This window comes from Macaca mulatta, chromosome 3, assembly GCF_049350105.2.
Source record: "Macaca mulatta isolate MMU2019108-1 chromosome 3, T2T-MMU8v2.0, whole genome shotgun sequence".
Classification (NCBI taxonomy): domain Eukaryota; kingdom Metazoa; phylum Chordata; class Mammalia; order Primates; family Cercopithecidae; genus Macaca; species Macaca mulatta.
The window spans coordinates 184046230-184066496 of record NC_133408.1 but is presented as its reverse complement, the minus strand read 5'-3'; the positions used below and the strand labels follow the sequence as shown (position 1 = coordinate 184066496).

General features: G+C 36.7%; 2 protein-coding genes across 2 annotated transcripts; both read right to left on the bottom strand.

Annotated features, from left to right (window-relative positions):
• Positions 1-1670: 1670 nt before the first annotated feature.
• On the bottom strand, positions 1671-4743 carry LOC705762 (olfactory receptor 2A2-like). The gene has a single exon (XM_001094105.5). The coding sequence runs from the start codon at positions 2601-2603 to the stop codon at positions 1671-1673; it is 933 nt and encodes a 310-aa protein (XP_001094105.4). The 5' UTR covers positions 2604-4743.
• Positions 4744-15198: 10455 nt separating this feature from the next.
• LOC106997720 (olfactory receptor 2A14) lies at positions 15199-16265 on the bottom strand. The gene is given in 1 exon segment (XM_028846418.2): positions 15199-16265. A coding segment is annotated over 1 exon segment (933 nt). The 3' UTR covers positions 15199-15332.
• Between the last annotated feature and the right edge of the window lie 4002 nt (positions 16266-20267).

Genomic DNA, 20267 nt, shown 5'->3' with positions numbered 1-20267 from the left:
CTTACTCTAGTTCAACCTCTTGCTTATGCTATCACAGTAAATGATTAAACACTTGACTGTTGCTGTCATTTTGACTGGTTGCTTAGCTTGGTTACTCAGACACTTGGAAACTCAGCTGTCTCAAGCTCAGCTTCTTGACAGAAATACAATTGATATTTGAGTATAAAACTTTTATTCTGCAATGTTGTTGAATTTATTTGTTTGAGCTGATTTTTTAAAAATTCCTTAGAATTTTCTATTTACAAGATCATTTCACCTTATGACTTTCCAATCTGGATGCCTTTTATTTCTTTTTCTTGTTTAATTGCTCTGGCTAGAACTTCCAGTCTAATGCTGAATAGAAGCAGCAACAAAAAAACTTCCTTGATCATATTTCTTATGGGGAAAGCATCCCAGTCTTTAACAATTAATTGTAATTTTAGCTGTGGTTTTCTTATCTACCCTTTATCAGTTTGAAGAAGTTCCCTTGTATTTCTAGTCTGGGGTGTGTGTGTGTGTGTGTGCACGCGCTTGTCTGTGTGTCAGGAAAGGATTTTGGAATTGTCAAATGCTTTTAATATGTATAATCAGATGTGTTTTATTTTCTTTATTTTATTAACATGGTCTATTACATTGACTTTTGGATGCTTAAACAAACTTGCATTCTTTGAATAAACCTCACTTGGTAATTATGTTTGCTGCATTTGGTTTGCTGGTATTTGTTGAATCATTTTGCATCTATATTCATAAAGAAATTGGTCTATAGTTTTCATTTCCTGTGATGTCTTTGATTTTTTTGGTATCAACTGATACTGACCTCATATAATAAGTTGGGAAATGTTCCATTTTCTTCTATTTTTGAGAGATTTTTATGAAGAAATAGTAGTAATTATTCTTTTAAAAATTAAATAGTATTTGCCACTACAGCAATGTGATTGGCAACTTTATTTGGTGTAAGTTTGAAAATTACGAATTCAACTTCCTTACTTATTAGAAGTGTATTCAGATTATCTATTGATTTTCAAGTGAGTTGGTAGATTGCGACTTTCTTGGAATGTTTCCTTTTATGTAAGTTTCCAACTGGTCACATAGAGTTGTTCATAATGTTCTTTGATAATCCTTTCTGTATCTGTAAGATTGCTGATGATGTTTTCTATGTCCCTAATTTTAGTAATTGAGTCTTTAACTTTTTTTGTTGGTAAATGTAGCTAAAGTTTGTCAATTTTGCTAATCTTTTCAAAGAAACACTTTTGATTTCCCTGATTTTACTTATTCTTTTTCAATTTTCTATTTTATTTATATACGTTTTAATCTATATTTGTTTATGCTTGCTTTGGGTTTTGTTTGCTTTTCTTTCAAAATGGGAGATTTGCAATAAAATGCTGAGAAAATGATGCAAATTCCAAAGGAAAATAGCTTTTCCATCTCTTCCACTCTCCATATAGAAGTGACTCTCAACATTAAAATTTAATCCAGCAACTGGGTTCCTACTCCATAGAGTTTTCAGTGGAAAAGGTAGTGTAAAATATAATATGCTATTTTTTCACCGTAATCTTGTCCTATTTTCAGAGCTAGAATTAGAAAAAGTAGCATATTTATATCAAACTTCTAACTAAAAAAGTTCTCAGTTTTTGCTTCAGTAAACCACTTGTTTAAAAGCAAAGACCTATCCAACTAACACTATCCACTCCTTACATAGACTGCGTCCTCTGCAGTGCTCTGTGGAGGGCGCCCTTCACCTGAGCGTTCCTCAGGCTGTAGATCAGGGGGTTCAGCATTGGGTTAAAGAGACTGTGAAACAGGGACAGCATTTTCTCCTGCTCCTCTCGTTGATTAGAGTCTGGGACTATGTAAACCACCATGGCTATGCCAAAGAAGAGTCCAACCACACACAGGTGGGAGGAGCAGGTGGAGAGGGCCTTTATGCGGCCCTCCTTTGTCTGGATCTTCAGGATGGCCCCGACGATGTGCATGTAGGAGACAAGCATCAAACAAAGAGGCCCGACTAAGACAAACACACAGGTAGTAAATATGACCACTTGGTTAACCCAGGTGTCAGCACAGGCCAGCTTGAGGACAGACAGAATTTCACAGAAGAGGTGGTTCACATCCCAGGGCCCACAGAAGGGCAACCTTAGAAGGAGAATTACATGTACCAAGGACAGAGCAAACCCACATGACCAGGACATGAGAGCCAGGATCGTGCACACTCTCCAGCTCATGATGACAGTGTACTGGAGAGGGTGACAGATGGCCACATACCTATCATAGGACATCACCACCAAAATCAGACACTCTGTAGCAGCAAAAGCGAAATACAAAAAAGTCTGCATTATGCATGGAACAAAGGAGATGGTTCTTTTCTTGTTCATCAGATTTGCCAACATCTTGGGAACATTGTTGGAAGCATAGGACATGTCAATGACGGCCAGGTGTGAGAGGAAGAAGTACATGGGGGTGTGCAGACTGTGGTCCAGACAGATGAGTCCCAAGATCATGCCATTCGCCAGCAGGCTGAAGATGTATAACAGGGAGAAGATCCAAAAGAGGAGCATTTCCATCTCGGCGCTGAGCTGGAATCCCACCAGGATGAATTCTGGGATCCATGATTGGTTGACTCCCATTCCTTAATGGAAGTCTGTCAAGGACTGAAGTGTGATACAAAGGTCAGAAATTTTGAATTTTTATCAGAAAATGAGCTAAGATAAAGGCTATAAAAGGCTATATGCTTGTTCCTATTAGATAAGCCCCTTCAAATTCCCAAGATTTGTTACCTCTCTATTTTTAGCATTTAATTATGAAATAAATTTAAACTTACAAATAGTGTCACAAATTTTGCAAAGAACTCCCACTTAATTTCATGCAGATTCAGCAAATGTTAATATTTATTATTTATCTTATTATCTTTCTCTATGTAATTTTTATTTTTTGAACCCGTTAAGATTAAAGTGTAGACATAATACCCATTTAATTCTAAATTTCTGATTTTTCAGTAAGAAAACACTAATTCCCACTAGCTTGACCACAATGGAAGTATTAAAATCAGAAAATTTAATATTGACATTCACATGTTTAATATTGATATTGACATGTTTCTTTTCTCTAATATACAATATTCTCCCTCCAACCACACCAGATTATGTGTGTATCTAAAGTCATCTGTCTTTAGTCTCCTGTACCTATAATATTTACTCAGCCTTTTTGTGCCTTTCTGAACACTGATGTTTTGAAGAATTCTTTAGCATAATGTCCAACAAATTGAGAGTGTACTATATTCCTCAGTGTTTTTGTTCAAATTATTCACTTTCTGCAGGAAAAATAGTATTCTCCTGTGTGCATTCTGAGCAAGCATATGATATTAATTTGTCCTATTATTAGGGTGAAGCTAACTTGGATCACTGGGTGAAGATAGTCCTTCCCAGATATCTCCATTATGTGATTTTTCCCCCCTAATTAGTTTCTGGAGTACCCATTAAAATTATTACATATGTAGCTTGTTCCTCATAACATCACTTCACTAGTTCCATTCAGTCACTAGTTTTAGCATCCATTGATTATCTTGCCTAACTCAATTATTAGTAATGATTCAAAATGTGTTGTTCTGACTCTATAATTGCTTTTACATTTATTAGTTGACAACTTTAGAATAAAAAATGCTTCATTCACTTATCTATCTGCTATCTATCTGTTATCTATCATCTGTTATCTATCTGTTCTCTATCATCTGTTATCTATCTGTTATCTATCATCTATCTATCCATCAGTATGGACTCATGGATTTTTTTTATTCAGTGGGTTGTACTTCATTGTTGTCGTTTTTTTAGTGCTTAATTTTCCTATATCTGGGCCTCCTAAGCTTGCTCCTCTGTCTTTTTAACATGTTCCCATAGTATTTGAGCAGTTATTTCCTTCTATAGGACCAGATGTTTCAAGCTCCCTTTGTATACTCCCCACTTCAATCACAAAACAGCCATTTCCTCCAAAAGTTATAATCACTTTTAATAACGAATTATATTTATAAGCCGATATTTATATTTATCTGGGTTTTATTGGATTTTTAATAATTTATATTTTTATCACGATAATTTGCTCTTATCATGATTTCATTAATTTTTGGTATTCTACACTGAAAACAAGAACATATAATTTGAGAAAGCATACAAATTATTACAGGGGATAATACATTCTCAAGATTCTTCTGAAAATAGTGTCACTTAACTGACTTCCTTTAGGTGTTAGCATTGAAGAAAATAGTTTTGAAATTTATTATTTTATTTTTGGTGAAAAGTACATGTTTGTAATTCTACTGCCTTATTAACCATCAGGTTTTATGTTATTTTCTTGCTTTTATTCTTATTTAGCAATTATAGAATCTTGAATATTTTAGCTTTTGTGTAGTCCCTTGTGTAAACAATGTGATACCTACTTTGTATGAGATTTTGACTTCAAGTTTTACAAATCTAGAAACACACGAAACTCTAGTTAAAGGACTAAAGAGATGACATCTTGGAACATACAAACAAAAGTGATCATTTTAAATAATTGTGCAGTTATAGTTTTCTACTGTTTATTTCATATATAACATTATTATAAAAATTATGTGAAAAATGCTGTTTGTTTAACTAGCTCTATCATATATCATGAACCATTTTCCATGTCAAAATATTTCTCTAACACATAGTTTGAATAGCTATTATTCAATATAAACATTCTAATTGACTTAATGTATTATCTCATCATTAGATTGTGTGCTATATAATGCTTCAGTAATTAAATTATATATGTATATGTTTGTATTTATTGCCTTTTTATATGAAATTTTTAATAGTAAATTCTGAGACTTAGAAATGCTCAGTCAAGTCAATCAATTTATGTATGTATATATCTCTCTCTACTCATCTAAATATCGAACAAGCAAAAATCCCAAATATATTAAGGTGTATCACTATAAGATGCCTCCTAATGGAAGGGGATGTCTAACTTATCAGTCATGATGCTATACTCTCAAATTAACCTTCTGTTACTCCCCAGGTTCCATATGGTGTCATGTGAAAGAACCATCTTAACACTGTGCTTCAGATTTCCCACGTAGACATCTTTCTGCATATATTATTAAGGACAAAAAATACAGATATCTCATGTTTTATGTAATCTAGTGTTTCCTCCTCAATTTCAGTTTCTACCTTGAGGGGAGGTCCTGCTTCATAGGTGAATGACATTGAGAATGAGTTAACCCTTCATACATGTTAAATAGAAGATAATATCTTTACTCATACGGAAATCACAAGTTAAAAAATAATTTAAAATAATAACATAGCACTTAAAATGTTATATAAATATAATTTCATTTTATCACACATGGCTAATGGCAAGGTTTCTATAAAGCAGACACATTTCCAGATAGTTATAAGTTAAATCTCTTTCTATGATGGATGTATTTTCAGTTTATACTTATTACTGACTTTATTTTTTTAGTGCATAATAATGTAAGATGGATTCAGTAATAAAATTTTGAGAATTCTCGCTATCCATTTGGAGGATTTGAGGCATAGGTAAATGTAAATTTTCAGGCAGGCCTGTATTTAAGTTGGAGAAGTCATATGAATCTTTCAAAAATACTAATGTCATTACTGTGCTTATCCACTAGCCTCATTGTATAAGCATGAAGGGGAATTGTAGTGGAATCATAACCTCTTCTTGGAAGGATTTTCTTGCACGTTTACAACCGGTTACTATAAAAAGAAAGGAAGCAGCCTGCTTGAACTTATCTAGGCACCATTGAAAGCCTACTTGATAGACGGCCTATAAAGATAGTCTTTTCTATTCTAGCAAATTAGAGTAGAGGCACAAGGGTAGGCTCTTTAGGCACCTATTAAAGATATAGGCTTGGTCAATCATAACAGTTAAAAGAGTTATGTCCTTACTATGACAATATAGACAATTCTCAAGGTAAAATCAAAGATGAAGGGGCAAGGATACCAAATGTCATTTGTTTGAATGGAGATATGCCTTCATCAGATAATGAATGGTAATATATCTTACACTTCTTTATCTCCTATAATAACTAGTATACTTGTAGGTAACAGTAGACACTCAGAAAATGTTTATTACTTAGATGAATGACATTTTTAGTTAGTCATAGGTTTATTCATGTATATGTATATTAAATATATTCCATAAACTATACACATATAATATATAGGCTATATATAGTAAATGTATATAATATATATTTTTGTCTATTGGCCAGGACATGATTTATACTTTTTTAAAAAACATTACAATTACAATTTGATTATTTGAAAGGTCAAAATAATTAAAAACAGTGTTTTCAAAGGATACATTCAAATTAGCATAATGATGGGAACTATATTGTGTCTGTAGATAAAATTGCCCCACTTAAATGTTCTGTATGTGTAGTGGATTGAATGGTGACCCCAAAAAGATCTATCCCTATCCTAATCCTCAGCACCCGTGAATATTGCCTTATTTTGAAAGAGAGTCTTTGCAGATATGATTAAGAATCTTAAGATAATCCTGAATTTTATGGATGAGCCCTAATTCCAATGACAACATTTCTTATGCAATAAAGGCAGAAGGAGATTTGAAACAAACTGCTGAAGGCACACAGAGGCAAGGTGATGAGAAGACGGAGCAGACAGAGATGTGGCCAGACACTGGAGAATACTGATAATCCCCAGAAGCTGGAAGAGGGATGAAACATGTTCTCCTTTAGGATTCCCAAAGGGAGAAAAATTTTACTAGATTCCAGATCTGCGAGAGAATACATTTCTAATGTTTTATTCAACCACAGTTGTGGTAATTTGTTACACAAACTGTAAAAAACAAATATAGTATCATATACCTGCTTTGAATCAATGCTTGAGGACAATTTTAAAGTAATGAATTTTTGAAGCAAGTACTTCATATGGAGGTAAATAACCTGAGAGGTAGGCTTGAAGATACACATGTCAGCATTGCAAACTTTTGCGAACAAAGCCTGAGAGGGATCAGTCACATGGGCAGTGTTTCTTTGAGATCAATAACTCAATAAAACAGAGAGGCAAAATCACAAATTCTTAAATTTCTATAAATACATTGTATTTGAAGAGGGTTCTATATAAATATGCATTAAATTATTTTGTTACAGTGAGATATATTCCTATAGTATGCCAAGTGGGGATAGTAACGTCATATTGCAAAATCTTTCTTAAACAGAGTTGGACGTAATACTCAGCGTCTGAAACATATTTAATTTCTGAATATACAGGATAACAATATTATTGAAGATAATTCAATCTATTGTTACCCAGTAGGAACATTTGTTTCTTGATATTTTAGTCTGGTTATTTTTTCTGGATTATAATCTTTTTTTGTCATTACCCTTTCCATTTGTTGTTAAAGAAAACAGAGAAAATTAAAAAAAATAAAATCGCAGGCAGATTAACATCTTTAAGTGGCTAATACACTGGAATGGAGAACAAAATATCACAGTGATGATGCCTAAAATGTCACCTTCCCAATAGAGTAAATAAAACAATAGCAGATCAGAAAACAAAAGGTTTTCATGATCAGTATGAGCTATTTTCCACCCAGGCAGTCCTGCAACCCGTAATGTTTCTTCAGCTAGACTGCTTTATTCTATTTCTCTAACTCTTAGGAGTAGTGATAGCCTGGGATAGTTCCCCCAAAGATATAATTCTATGACAGACTTACCTTTTAAACTCTTTCAGATAGAAAAAGATGTAATGTAACTGTTGATAAATTTTTCTTTTCCATTGAGGGAGGTTTTCCTGGCCATGTATATCTTTATTTAGGCTGGGTAATGTATAAAGTCCTTGCATTAATTTGGCTATTTCAGAGCCTTATTCAGAGACCTGGATACAAAGTCCCTGTTTCTCTGACCCCCTTCTCATTGAGACAATGGGGCTAGCTCTGACCTTCGTCATCAAGGGACATTGGGAGGTGATGGTGAGAGAGATGCTGGGGGAACCTTGGGACCCCTGTTCACAGCAGAGCAGGAAGACATTCCCTGGGAGGAGGAGAGGGACATTGGTGTGTATTCCAACTACCTGCAATCTACACTTTGATTCAGGAGGGAAAGTCACCCAGGGATGTTGTTCTTCCAGCATAGCCATGGTGATTTCTGCAGTCATCCTGCCCTAGTTCAACTACCTGTACTGGAAACCACCTCCCAGCAGAAATGAATATCTTCTATATAAGGAGACGTTAGCACTACACTTTCCCTGAGGAAAATACTTTGACCTAGAATCAACCCTACAGAGATGAGACACATACCGCTAAAATGAATATAGACTCCTACTGCCTCTGGGAGCCTTCATAGGATTAAATCCCAGCTATGGACAGATTCATTGGACTCACTGAAGTTTCTTTAGCTAACTCCAGGAGCATAGCTTTTATTTTAGAATCAGATGAATAAAAACGTTCTTGAGTTTCTATTGAGAATTAAATTCCCAGAAGGATAATAATATATACTTATTTGTCTTCTCTCTAAGGGGTAGGGGGAAGATCTCTGGATTTTCTCTCTGGAGGAGACTGAAGATTTTTTGATTGTCCTTGCAGGAAAATTATCAGGACCAGGCAGGGCAGATGATGGCATCACACTATTTCTGCACAAGCTTTCACAGATCTCAAGGGTCATAGACACGAGGCTGACATCACAGATTACAATATCCAAACTCTCAAAATTATTATGGTTTTGTTACTTTATACTTCCCTACAATCTCCATGAAGGTATAAGAGAGGCCATGACTTTCAGATAGTTGAGAGATGGTTTTCATGGAACCTGGCATGGGGACTCTGAGAAGGAACAGATCTCTCAATGCCAAGGTATATTTCTATTTCCAGTAGAAGGTGATGGATACAAATGGAAAAGCATTAAAATAGCCACAGGTATCAATTATTGAGCCCTTTTTACATTTCAGAAAATGTGACAAATGCTTTATATGGACTATGTATTTTAATCTGATCATTATCCTCATTTTACAGATATGAACGCTGACATTTTGATATACTGTCTGCTATTCTTTAAGTGTGATCGAGGGACTCTAGAATTTTTGACAAGTTTTCAAAGAGTCTGTGGGATAAAAACTATTTCACAATACTATTTAGACAGTTTTAGTATTTTTTTACCCTTGTTCTCTCATGAGTGCACACTGAATGTTTTCAGAGGCTAGCTGATACGTGATATGACAATAGATAGAAGGAAGAAAATATAAAATGCAGCTTTCTATTAAGCTGAATATTTTAAGAATTGGAAAATTGTAAAATAAAGTTATTTTTAATAAAACATATTATTTGTAAGAATATCTTATAAAGAATATCATATTAACCTATATGGGAAGCCATTTAAATTAATCAAAAGTAAATATCTAATAAATTTGTCAGTTTTGATTTCTATTATAATAACATCAACAAATATACTTATATACATGAAATATCTTCAGATCCTCAGTAATTTTTATGAATTTAAAGGTGTTCTGAGACCAAAGAGGTAGAGAATTATTGCATTAAATTATAGATTACCAATCTAGCAAGAACCAGAACTTGAAACAAATGATTTTTATTTAATACCAAAAGTGTATTCATCATTTGTGTTCTATTGCAGCTGCAACAAATTAACAAACACGGCTTAAAACAACACATATCTATTATCTCACAGTTTCCATTGGTCAGAAGTCCTGGTGGTCAGCTGGATTCTCTCTAAAACCAAATCAAGGTTTTAGCTTGGTCTGCAGTTCTCATCTGAGACTTGGGATCCTCTTTCAAGTTTAATGGTTGTTGGAAAAATTAGATTCCTTGTGATTGTAGGACTGAAGTCTCTGTCCATTTGTCGTTGCTGTTTTCTGTCCTATGGGATGGCCTCAGCTGCCTGCTGCCACTCTGGTGTCTACACGCGACCATGTCCGTGTTTAAATCAGCAATCATTTGTTGAGTGCTTCACACACTTCAAATCTCTCTGACTTCCTCCTCTTTTGCTAGGTGAAAAAAATTCCCAGCCTTTAGAAAATGCACCTGGTTGTTACACAGTAACCTTCACATTTTAAGACCCATTGATCTGCAAAGCCCCTTCACGGCAGAACCTAGATTAGTGTTTGATTAAGTAACAAAAGTCTAAGGGGGGCTCTTTAGAGAATTCTGCTTATCCCATAAAGCCATTTCATCTTAACCACTGAGCAGTGTTTTCACTCTTTAGATCCTATATTTTTTCCTTGAACAGATGCTGTTCTATCAATGCTATCTTTATTATAGGTCTCAAGCTATTGCTTCAGATTTCCCACCTGAAATAACATGGCCCTGAATCCAAATTCCAAAGCGAAAAATTTTCATTTCTGTGTCTTACTCTAAGTGATAGGATTAGAATATTTTAAAGTTTTATATGAGTTTATATAAATTTAACTGAGTTAACCCTTTCTTGTACAGTTCACTTACCTGGCACTTGGCTTAGGCTCTTTTACCAGAATGATCATACTTTTCAGAGTATCTATATTTAGAAAAGCGTTTACATAACAGGTACAGCAATAGTGTCAGCATAACTATGCCTAATATCTGTGATTCAGTGTGGGGTAGGGATAGACCTAAGAAAACAGCTAATCCATCCTATAAAGTCATGACATACACATACATTTTCATGTTTTTGCACTAATCTGATTACCTGCTTCCCCCCTTTATTTGCACCCTGTGATAACCTTATGCAGAACAATTTAGCGTAGATATTAGCTGATGGTTAGTTAAATTAAGTTCTTCCACAAGGCCATCCTTTTCCATTGGTATCACATTCTGAGGAAGTTTGAACCCTATTTTACAATATATTTCATCATGTTTCAATATTGACATATGAGTTATTTACATAAAATAGTTGAATGTTACCAACAATGCCAATGTTATACTGCAGTGTGATCATGGTATAAGCAGTTTCATTCCAGAATAAATCAGTAAGAATTAAGAGTAGTATATGCTATCCCTTTCTAACAGATGTGGCCCATGCTCATACACCAGATTATTATTATTGTTGTGGGAAGTCAGGGACCCCGAACGGAGGGACTGGTTGAAGCCACAGCAGAAGAACATAAATTGTGAAGATTTCATGGACATTTATTAGTTCCCCAAATTAATACTTTTATAATTTCTTACACCTGTCTTTACTGCAGTCTTTGAACATAAATTGTAAATATTTCATGGACATTTATCACTTCCCCAATCAATACTCTTACAATTTCCTATGCCCGTCTTTACTTTAATCTCTTAATCCCATCATCTTCTTAAGCTGAGGTTGTATGTCACCTCAGGATCCTGTAATGATTGCATTATCTGCACAAATTGTAGAGCATGTGTGTTTGAACAACATGAAATCTGGGCACCTAGAAAAGGAACAGAATAACAGCGATTTTCAGGGAACAAGGGAGATAACCATAAAGTCTAATTGCCTGCAGGGCCGGGCAGAACAGAGTCATATTTCTCTTCTTGCAAAAGCGAATAAGAGAAATATCGCTGAATTCTTTTTCTCAGGAAGGAACAGCCCTGGGAAAAGAATGCATTCCCAGGTGAGGCCTCTAAAATGGCCACTCTGGGAGTGCTTGTCTTATGCAGTTGTAGATAAGGGATGAAATATGCCCTGGTCTCCTGCAGTGCCCTTAGGCTTGTTAGGATTGGGAAATTCCAGCCTGGCGAAATTCTAGTCAGACTGGTTCTTTGCTCTTGAACCCTGTTTCCTGTTAAGATGTTTATCAATGACAATGCGTGCACAGTGGGACAGGGAACCTCATCAGTAATTCTAATTTTGCCCTGGCCTTGTGACCTTGCCCTGCCCATTTGCCTTGTGATATTTTATTGCCCTTGAAGCATGTGATCTCTGTGACCCACACCCTATTCGTATACCCCTCCCCTTTTGAAATCCATAATAAAAATTTGTTGGTTTTGCAGCTCAAGGGGCATCATGGAACCTGCTGACATGTGATGTCACCCCCAGAGACCAAGCTGTAAAATTTCTTTCTTTTGTACTCTTTCTCTTTATTTCTCAGACTGGCCGACACTTAGGGAAAATAGAAAAGAACCTACGTTGAAATATTGGGGGCTGGTTCCTTCAATATATTGTGGACAAGTATCATTACGATTAGTCATGATTTGGTTATTTCTGGGTCTAAATCTGTTAGGGACAAATTAAGTCACCCTATCTGGGATTAAAGGCTTTCCACTGAAACTAGTTTCTACTGTGTGCTGTTATATAGCAGAGCCCACCTCTGTCCTCAGGTGAGGGCATGGTGTTTTCAGAATGGTTCTCAGAGCTCCTAATTGTACTACAGCTCACATCTTATTCAGATCTATTCTTGGGGTGAAGGCAGTCATAGTCCATCAGTGGAAATTATCAGTGCCCCAGACAATTTCAGTAAGTTATAAGGTCTACAAGGTTCCCTTCAGTGATCCTCTTGCGCTTATGCAGGTAGAATGGAAGGCCATTGGCCCAGGGTTGCTTTTGCTTCTGTCTGCATCACTACAGCCAACAGGGGCTGTGCGCAGTGGCTCACACCTGTAATCCCTGCACTTTGGGAGGCTGGGGCGGGTGGATCAATTTATTTCAGGAGTTTGAGACTAGCCTGGGCAACGTGGCAAAACCCCATCTCTACTAAAAATATAAAAATTAGCTCGCTGTGGTGGTGCATGCCTGTAGTCCCATCTGCTCAGGAGGCTGAGGCAGGAGAATCACTTGAACCTGGGAGGCAGATGTTGCAGTGAGCCAACTTCATGCCATTGCAGTCCAGCCTTGACAGGTGACAGAGCAAGACCTTGTCTCAACAAACAAACAAACACACAAGCAAACAAACCAAAACAAACAAACAAAAAAAACCAGCCAGTAAGTCCTGTTGGGTCAGGGCATAAACCCCTCCTGTAACAGTGAGTCCTAGCAGTATCCTGCGTTATTTGCTGAGTCTGTATAACCCATTCCACCTAAGCTTCATTACATTTCTAGGTTGAGTTCACTCCTTTGCCTTCCTCATGGAAGAGAATTCTCTCTTTTTTGCTTATTCTAGTTAACATTTCTCCCCCTCTTAAAGTGAATTCAGCTTATCCCAGGATGCCTAGGTAGGCATCTATTTCCCCTAAAAGCTTTTCTCATCTTGTGGGACAGTCACCATTGTTTTTGTTGTCGAATCAAATGTCACAGAGAATTCTATCAGTGAAATATTTTGATATAAGGGATGGTAGACACTGAGAGGAAATTCATATGCTGTTGTGTGAGGGCTAGAAATGGGCAAGTTGATTTTAAAATTGGCTGAGGAGCACCAAGAAAAAAAATGGAAACAATAATACATTAGTATATAACACTTTAAATTTCAGGAATTAAAAGGAAGCAAGATAGGGTAATACTTTCTGAGATTAGTGAAAGTAAGATAACTTGTGCTCTGAATATCAGAGTAATGTTCAGCTTTAGAAATCCCTGCCCTATCAGTCTACGTGATTCCCTTCTTTACATGGTAAATATTTCTATAGTATAAGGGCTCCAGCCTGGGCTCAGTGGCTCATGCCTGTAATTCCTAGCACTTTGGGAGGCTGAGGCAGGTGGGTCACGAGGTCAGGAGATGGGAGTCCATCCCAGCTAACATGGTGAAACCCCATCTCTAGTGAAAATACAAAAATTAGCTGGGTGTGGTGACAGGCGCCTATAATCCCAGCTACTCGGGAGGCTGAAGCAGGAGAATCACTTGAACCCAGGAGGCAGAGTTTGCAGTGAGCCAAGATCATGCCGCTGCATTCCAGCCTGGTGACAGAGCAAGAATCCATCTCAAAAATAACTCTAACATATCCTGAGGTTTTGATATCAGTAATTTTTCCTTCTATGTTCTCTTCCAGGCAAAATTATCATCAGCTATCAGCTTGCGGTTAAGAATTACATTTCTGGGTATTCCAGGATAAGATGAGAATGGCTCTCTGAATATATAATTAAAACTAGGGCTTTTTCAATATCAAGATATAAGATGCTTTTAATTATATGGCTGCTAAATATAAAAGAAAACAATTAAAAATCTAAGATCTTGTTAAATGCACTCTTAAAAATTAATCTGTACAAGATATCTCTGTGCTTGTTTTCATTGAACTGCTGTGCTCCAATTAGAATATTGAGTTGCAAACTTTTATCCTAAAATCTCAGGCTCACATTAGTGATGGAGTATGAGGAGCCTGCTCTTAATTCCTGTGTGATGGAGAAAGCATGAATATTTACAGTCCACTGGCTATTGAGTCATGGCATATTTTAGAAAGGGTCAAAGGAGGAAAAGCCTCACAAGTAAGTACAAAGTGATCACAGAGATTTGACCACAAGACATGTCTAATCAGATGCCCCTTGAGACCCCACCCAGTGAGGGTCTCTAAAGTGGGATCAGCTGGAACTTCACTAGTTTTAAGATCTAGAACAAGGGTTCACAAACTACTGTCCCTGGGCACCATTCCAGCAGCCACCTGTTTTTGTAAATTAAGTTTTATTGGAACACAGGCACACCCATTTGTTTACATGTTGTCTATGGCTGCTTTTGCCAGAGTTGAGTTGTTTTGACACACAAGATGGTCCTCAAAGCCTTAAGCATTAACCTGTGTATCTTCACAGGAAGAGTCACTAACTATTGATCTTGAGGATGTGTACTATGCTCTTATTAACTCAGTCTGACTTAGCTACTATTGGTACAAACTCTGCTAGTATCAACCATTTCCAATATTAGAAATAGATTTCCAGTAACATCAATGATAAATAAGCCATTAAAAATTTTAGACATTTTAGTGGGTATATAATAGTATCTCATGATGGTTTTAATTTACAATTCCTTGCTTACTATTGGTGGAAAGCAGCATTTGTATGTTTATCAGCCACTTGTATTTTCTGTAAGATTATCTGTTCATATGTTTTGCTAATTGTATAAAATGTGGTTGTTTATATTTTTGATTGTTGATTTAAAGGAGTTCTTTCTCTGTTCTGTATAAACAGTTCCATTTCTGGGTACATGTAGTTTCCAGAGGATCACTTGGTTTGTGGCTTGCATTTCTTCTTTCTCAATGGCGACTCTGATGAGCACAATGATTAATGTGAAGAGGTCCTATATTTATCAAACTTAAACATTTTACATCTAGAGATTTTTATGTCTTCTCCGTGAATTTATGCCTATCCAGGATTATAAATGCATTTACCTATCTTTTCTAAAAGATTTATGTCTTCAGTTTATATGTATAGATCTATAGTATTCCATTTTAAGGTAGCATTTATTCTAGCAGAAGACAAAAAAAAAGCCAACTTACATATTTTGCAGGGAGCAAGGCTCCCTCCCCATGGTTCCCTTTGAGATGTTTCACATCAGTCTCTCCTTCCTCAGTGCCCTCCTCAGGGCTCCCTTGACCTCTGCATTCCTCAGGCTGTATATCAGGGGGTTCAGCATTGGGTTGAAAAGGCTGTAAAACAGGGAAAGAACTTTCTGCTGCTCCTCAGGATGGTGGGAATTTGGGGCCATGTACATGACAATGGCACTGCCAAAGAAGAGTCCCACCACACAGAGGTGGGAGGAGCAGGTAGAGAAGGCCTTTCTGCGGCCCACCCCAGACTGGATCCTCAGGATGGCCACCAGGATGCATGAGTAGGAGACCAGCACCAGGCAGAGTGGCCCCACCAGGATGAACACACAGGCTGCAAAGATGACCACCTGGTTGAGCTAGGTGTCAGTACAGGCCAAATTGAGGACAGACAGGATTTCACAGAAGAAGTGGTTGATTTCATGAGGCCCACAGAAGGGCAGCCTCAGGATGAGAACTAAATGGACCAGAGCCAGGAGGAAGCTGAACACCCAGGAAGCCACAGCCAGGACAGTGCACACTCTCCAGTTCATGAGGACGTTGTAACGTAGGGGGTGGCAGATGGCCACATAGCGATCATAGGACATCACCACCAAAATCAGGCATTCTATGTGAGCAAAAGCCAAATACAAGAATGTCTGCATTATGCATGGCAAAAAGGAGATGGTGCTTTTCTGGTTCATAAGATTTGTCAGCATCTTGGGGACATTGTTGGAAGCATAGGACATGTCAACAATGGCCAGGTGTGAGAGGAAGAAGTACATGGGGGTGTGAAGCTTACAGTCCAGGCAGATAATCCCAAAGATGACCCCATTTCCCAGCAGGGTGAGTGTATAGAAGACAGAGAAAAGTCCACAGAGGAGAATCTCCAGTGCTGAACCAACCTGGAATCCCAGCAGGGTGATGTCTGTGATCCATGTCTGGTTGCCTTCCATGTTCTTATGGCAGAGAAGGATAAATCCTCAACTAGGAGAGGAAGGTCAGGGCTGTGGGCCAAAGATGCACAGAGGTGGCACTTAAAAACTAAAACTTTGAATGGATTTTCTAGAATATATTCTCAGATAATGTTGCCAAAACTAACCAGGTATGCTCATAAAAATGAGAAAAAAGTCACATTGTATCAATGGAATAGTAAGAATACATACATGTATATGTGTATATATATTTGTGTGTGTATGCATACATGTATGTAACATTTAATAAAGTATAACATAACAGGATCTATTATAATATACCCTACATAAGAGGATACACATGCACGCATGTGTTATTTTGAAGAACTCAAGTATCCTTGCTTCCCTTTCAGTGGGAAATCTTGATTTTTACATAGTTTGAGAAGAGAGGACCATAAGAAATGTTGCAATATGAGGTGGTTTTGCTTGCTCGTCCTGCTTGCCTTCTCAGTCTGAGATGTGCAGGAACCGGTACCCTCTGTTTGCCATGGGTTTGCTCACTGTCCCTCACCTCCTTACAAGCTTTTCTACCCACTTATTTCAGATTTGAAATCCCTTCTAAATAACTTTCAATTTTGTAGTTTCTGTAAAACTTTCTAAGATGCTCCTTTTCAGAAGCTGGCCAGTACTCCCTGCCAGTTGCTTCAGGTGCCTCCTTTCCATATCTGGTGTTTGTAGTTTTATTTTCAGAGTTTTCCTTACTTCTTCATCAGCATCTGTTACTGTAAATTAGGCATGAGTGAAAGAATTCTTGGCTACATACAATGAATACATGTATATATCTTTAAAATAACTCAGTATAGTGTCATTTCTGAGGTCTTTTAAATAATAAACTCAAAAGAAAAACCAAATTACATTAAGTGGTTACATTTAAAGATTACTGCTGTATTGTAATTGTATTTTCTTGGGCTCTTTTCTCGATTATAACTTAATAGGTTGACATCTCTCAGAGCTTATCCTACTTTCTAGTGTGACAGAGCCTTTTGTCATCAATATATTCCCAGCTATGGCAACTTGGGTTGCTGTCGGTTCCCCTAACTGCATTCTTCTCCATCACCTGTGACCATGCCAGCAGCCCTGTTGCTGTTTAGATGGATCCTGAGAAGGTGACAGGGATAGGATCAGGTGAAGTCCCAGCTGGTGAGCTTTTTCTAAGGAGCTCTTCCTGGAGGGCTCTGGGTCTGTCCAGCCAGCAGGAGGAGACCAAGGGCCATGAGAAGGATGGATGGCCTCATCAGGTGGAGAAACCATGTGACCTGTTGCACTTCACATTTATTCCAGAAACAGCCTGAGGACTATCTTTATTTTCAAATCAGGCTAAAGGTTCAAATCTAACAGGATAATTTTAAAAAACAATTCTGATTTTTTTTATTTTAGTAAATACATAGATCCTCAAATTTATGTATTAAAATAGGACATTATACTGAGTATTTTAAAATTACCAGTTTTCACTTAATATAATACTTTTCATGTATTGAAATTAGATTTAATGGACATTATTTTAAAGCCACACAGTATTCTGTCACAATTTATTGAATTTCTTACTGTTGGACATTTTTGTTCTTATTTCTTCTTTTTATTGGCAGTGAGATACATGTTCTCTTAAACTTAAAATTTGCCTATATTCATAATTATTTATGAGAACATATTCTAAAAGTGAAATTGCAGATGCTAAAGATATGGAGATCTCAAAGGTTTTTATCCCTATTTTAGCTTCCATCTAGAAAATTTGATCAATTTCAATTCCCTCCCACAGTGTGTAAGAATCATGTCTCTTTGCCACATAGTCAGTACTAGGCATTACCAATTACAGTCTCTGTTAATTTAATAAGCAAACAATATTATGTAATTTATATTTGTATTTCATACATCCCTTAAGGAATGATCCTTGAGTGCATGATCTGTTTCAGCCACTGTTCTAAGCTTTAGAGGCACAGCTGTGAATGATGTAAACACGTTCTGAAAGGGAGGCAGATTATAAAGAAGTAATATTAAGGTGATGTACTTTTCTTCCACACCTCACATTTCTATTTAGGGAAGGAAACCTCTATGCCCCTGGATAAAATTGTTTTAGAGTATACCTGCCTCTCTCTGTCCCCTAATTTATATGATTTGTGAAACACGAAAGAGAAACTGAAGATGACTTTTCTCTGTTCTCTATTTCGCCCGCATGCATTTCTATCTGCTTGGGATTAAGGTATTGGGAGCATGTTCAATCCCATTTGGAGGTGGGGGAGGGGCGTCAGCTAACGGTTGTGATTTTAATTTGGAGAGAAACTTTGTTGAAAATATAAACCATGTTTTTCAACAGACCTTATTAATAAAATATCTTTTTGAATTATATCTGATTCTTTTTTGTATTATTCAACTTATTTTTTTCCAGACTTGGAACAGAGAGAGGGCATGATTCATTATCACCCTAAAAGACCAGGAGTAAACAAGTAAAGATAATCGCTGGCCGTGAAAAGAACAATGAAGGAAATAATCTAGATAAAATAACAGAAAGTTAATTGATTTGAGGGGGGTCTCCTTTAGATAGGATGGTTGGAAAAGGTCTCTCTTAAGAGGAGACAGGTGAGTGGAACCTAAACCATGAAGGCCACAACCCCGCCCAGAGCCAGAGGAGGACCGTTCTCTACACAGGGAACAGTAATGGAACAGTAAATGCAAAGACTCTGAACAAGAAGCCCTTGGTGAGTTCTGGGAAGAAAAAGAAAGAAACACAATGTACCTGAACCACAGTGAGCAAGAGATTGTACTTATTCTTTGTAACCTTGTTTATATTTTTAACAATCTGAAATTGATGTAAAAATTCATAAGTTTAGCTGATAAATATACTTGTGACTTTATAATAATTGATTTACTTTTAGATTCATGAAAGCAGAATGCAGTTAAAAAGATATGTACAGAACTTCCAATGAGCAGGTATTTGAAATAGGAAACTGTTTAATTTTTTGCACAACATAATTTTCATGCCAGAATGGTAGTTGCCAATTTTTGGACACAGCAAATGTTATGTTAATGTCCCAATGAATCAAGCTGAAAAGGAGAAGCCTTTTGTCCTTGAGACCTCCAGGGACATGGATATTTTGCATATTTTTAGTCCCTTCTGGCTCCCATCTGTGGTGTACACATCTGTGCTCCTACTATTCCAAGGCCAGTGACCTAGGTAGCCGGCATTTGGATGCTTCAGCAGTAAAAACGTAATCCAGTCATTACCAAATAAATACAACTGTTTGGTTAATCTAAATTCATAATTAAGAAAATCTGGGTTTATAGTTTTATTTGTAATTTTTGTAAAGTGTAAGGAATTTTGAGGAAAAAAATCCCAGCAGCCTAGATTAAACTATTTCTAAAGAGCAGGAATAAAGAAAGAAACAAATAGAATTCTTAGTGAAAGTGAAATTTAATCAGAAGTGAACTACATCCAAACTGTATAAAACTCCAGCTATCAATTGTGCTTTTAACAGTTGTGTACCAGAGGCCACAAGGAGAAAAGTCTATAATGGTGGCTACCTATACACAGAAATTGTCAATCAGTTCAATTGTGAAGTTAAGATCAGTCAACAAATACACAGTATAAGAGGAAAATAGTTTTTTTCCTTTTATTTATTGGCATCCCTTTGTATTTTGGATTTCACAGTTCAAGGAGTCAGACTTTTCTTTTAGAAAAAGCCTGCGGCGGGTTCAATAAAGAACCAGATACCTGAAAGGAAGATTTATTTAAGCGTCCACTCCAGTTACACATTACAGAACAATCTTCAGTGGATGGAATAAGGGAAAAAACTGCATGGATACATTTTTCTGTTCTTAAAGAGCAAAGCAAATTTAGCAGTGACAGAAAAAAATACGATCTCTGAATAAGAATGAAAGCAACAGGAGTAACAGTGTTGTCCAGAACACTATTCCAGTCTTGACTCTGAGCAATGAACATGATGCATTTGAGTCATGTATTCTAAGGCTCATTATTGTCAAATGTAAAAT

What these genes read in the sequence shown, in the direction of transcription:
- LOC705762 (XM_001094105.5), bottom strand. Translation starts at nt 2,603, where the DNA reads ATGGGAGTCAACCAATCATGGATCCCAGAATTCATCCTGGTGGGATTC.